At 38.4% G+C, this 3,063-nt stretch overlaps 1 protein-coding gene across 1 annotated transcript; it reads right to left on the reverse strand.

Annotated features, from left to right (window-relative positions):
- Nucleotides 1-1,534: 1,534 nt before the first annotated feature.
- On the reverse strand, nt 1,535-2,728 carry LOC115677757 (NAC domain-containing protein 90-like). The gene is made up of 3 exons (XM_056313528.1): nt 2,554-2,728; nt 2,112-2,425; nt 1,535-1,862 (listed from the first exon to the last, which is right to left on the reverse strand). Exons 1-3 carry the CDS (start codon nt 2,708-2,710, stop codon nt 1,605-1,607), a joined length of 729 nt encoding a protein of 242 aa, XP_056169503.1. The 5' UTR covers nt 2,711-2,728; the 3' UTR covers nt 1,535-1,604.
- Between the last annotated feature and the right edge of the window lie 335 nt (nt 2,729-3,063).

A 3,063-nucleotide genomic window follows, 5' to 3' on the forward strand; every position in this document is an offset into this window, starting at 1 on the left:
GGACTTAATTGCACTTTCGTAACAAGTTTTAGAATTTAATTGTACATTATGAAAGTTTTAGGATTCAATTGCACTTTCGTGACAAGTTTTAGAACTTTCAATGCACTTATCCCTTCTGAAAACTGACGTTAAGCCTTTCATTTGTTCTTGAAATTCGGGGAGAAGGGGATCGTGTTCCTAGATTGCTGGTCTTGATGGCCCATTTTTATAGTCAAGAGCATGTCATTACATAGTCCTAAGAACAATATTTTACTAAAGATTTTATTATTTAATTAAAAAAAGAAAAAAAAAAGAGAATATCTTTCGAAGTAAAGTGTAGGTGAATGAGTTGAAAAACCTTCATATTCGTTCGATGTCATTTTGGATAGATCTAATTTAATCGTAAATACAGGACAAAGACACCAGAGTAAATCCTAATGCCTCGTTCTTGTTTTCCATGAAAAACGAGTATTACTGAAGAGACGGGAATCGCATTGTAACAATTTTCGTGTCTACAAAACCAAATTTCAAAGACACTCTATTACGATTCATTCTTTGAACTAATTTAATTTAGCATTAGAGAAATTAGGAACGGTCAAAAAACCAGATGAATTCACTTATATAGTATGCTCAAATCGAATGGGTTAAACAAACCTATCAATCGTGCAATATGAACCATCATAATTTAGGGTTTTTGCGGGAGAACGTTGCATAAAGATACTAGGTAACCCATTATATATTTTTAAAAAGACAAGCATGTGCTGATAAATATAAGAAAATTATAATTCATTTATGATTTTATATTCTTTGTTTCGAAAATCTTGATAAGAAAACAACATGTAGAGCTATATTATGATGTGGAAAGAATATCTTTTGCACTTTAGTTGAGCAATGAAGTTTTGATTAATCACTCTTTATGAATGTTGAGATAAACATGCGTCCTACTAATTTAAAATTGTTTTTTTTTTACGTTGAACTAGTTAGTATTAGACGGAAATGCGATGAATTTTTATCAATAAAAACTTTTAAAAGGATGGAGTGCACTGTACAAATGCAACGGAACTATATATCATATAATTGAAGATATCTTAATTTTTCCTTATTATTTTAAAATATAATCTAACATTTTTTTTTCATTTATATTCCAACATTTTACCAGCCCAAATTTGCTAGAGTTTGATTGACTGTGGTGTTCAATTTGATCAAATGACTTTCTTATAAACCATGAGTGACAAGCTCTTCAACACATAGACCATCAAGTTTACAAAGAATGATATATGGAGAAGCTCAATAACAAATATCCACTTTTCTAAATAGGTGTCGAAACTCGCTGGACCTGCTCAAAAGGGCGAATAGTTTTCTCTTGAGCCTTGCCTATAGAGTTAGACCCTCCTGGACCCAATCAAATTTATATGGAAAAATCGATAGATGCTTAGGATCTATTAACCAACATTTAGGTTGGATGTCTTGTTCGGTTTGTCTATCCATTAGGTATCAAACAGAAAGTCTTCATACGCATAGATTATGCATACAAACTATACATGGATATGTACAATGATGGAAAGATTGGTTACATGTAGATTTACATATGAGTGCACATAACCAAATGACTACATCACATGAAATTAAAGCCAATCCAGTTGCTCCCAATCCCAAATTGGTTCTTCCAAACTTGCCGTCTCCCACTGATGGGAACTTCCTGCATTGGCTGCTAGTACTCCTGATGATGATGCATCTCCACATCCACCTCCTCCGCTAATAGTAGTGCCGTCGCCACCCTGGATTGTTGTCTCTCCAACCACCGCTTCCGGTGGCCGGCGATCAAATGCTCGAGAGCTCCCGGACACCACATACACTCGGCACAATGTGAATTCACGCCTCAGCTGTAAGTACATTACTTCCAGAAAATCAAACACAAAGAAAATGTTTCTTGCATTTTTCTGTGGAAGTCCAAGTAGAAACTAAACTAGAGACAGAAATTCAATAGTGTGCAACCGCACAGCACCAATAAATACATGACAGAAAACCGAAACAAAAACGATTATTCAAAGTGAAAGTCAAGAACGAGAAAATATTTTATCCTTTCTATGTTTGAAAAGGTTGAAATAAAGGTCCAAAAATTGAAATAGCACGTTCACCTTAGGAATGGAAATATTACTGCTTGTGGAATTGGGATTGGTCGGCGAGAGTTCAATGGCCCTGTACTCGTTCAATTTCCACTGGGTCTTTCTTCCGGTGGGAGCTTTTCCCACGTAGAAAACCATAGACTTCTTCACGCCGATCACCTTGTTGTCAGACGAGTAGACGTAACCGGGAGACCCGGTGGCCTTCCAGTAGCCTGTGGCCATGCTCCGGCTGGGCCGCCCTCCTCTCGCCTCCCTCTCCTGCATGGGCGCAAAGAAGAACCACTGCTCTCTGTCTTCTCTGCACAGCTCTCCCGCAAGCTCTGCAACACGAATTCGCCAAAGAAAATGTGGGGAAATTGAAATTTTCAAGAATCCAATTTTACTGCACAGTTCAATTAATGTAGGGGATGTGAAAGAACCGAATGCATGGATGCCGATTGTGATTTACGTGGGAGATTCCATGGCTCAGTGTTGAAAATGTCGAGGACTGGGATGACACGGTGAATCTTGTCTTGCTTAAGGCCGTGAAGCTGGTTGTGCAAGTAGAACGAAATGAGCTCTTCCTCCGTTGGATAGAACCTGAAACCGGTCGGGTACTCCTCCATATCGAGTTGGATCAGAAGTGAAAGATTCTGTGTTGTGGAACACTAATGGTGAGATAAAGTTTTAGTTGGGTGTGGATTTGAGTTAGCAAATCAATTACGTATATATATAGGGATGGAGTGAAGGAGGAGAGTGTGTTGAGATGATCTAGGGTTTCTGAAGGAGAGAGTGCAGGAGGGAGGAGGAGACCAAAACGAGTGAAGTGACGACGTGTCTTTTACTACCTCTTGCACTGATGACAACAGCAACGCGGTTATGTCAAGGACAAGACATAAATTGATACGAGGAACGAGCAATGGCCAACGCCTCAGCGCCGCAGTCCTTTCACAACCGAGTTTCAAGAATTTATGACTCA

The sequence above is a fragment of the Syzygium oleosum genome, unplaced genomic scaffold, assembly GCF_021117445.2.
Source record: "Syzygium oleosum isolate NSW1041296 unplaced genomic scaffold, Sole_v2.1 Sole_v2.07, whole genome shotgun sequence".
NCBI lineage: Eukaryota > Viridiplantae > Streptophyta > Magnoliopsida > Myrtales > Myrtaceae > Syzygium > Syzygium oleosum.

What these genes read in the sequence shown, in the direction of transcription:
- LOC115677757 (XM_056313528.1), bottom strand. Translation starts at nt 2,710, where the DNA reads ATGGAGGAGTACCCGACCGGTTTCAGGTTCTATCCAACGGAGGAAGAG. An exon ending in TGAGCCATGGAATCTCCCAC is followed by an intron (nt 2,426 to 2,553) that starts GTAAATCACAAT and finishes TTCGTGTTGCAG; the next exon opens with AGCTTGCGGGAGAGCTGTGC. An exon ending in TTTCCATTCCTAAGGTGAAC is followed by an intron (nt 1,863 to 2,111) that starts GTGCTATTTCAA and finishes ATGTACTTACAG; the next exon opens with CTGAGGCGTGAATTCACATT.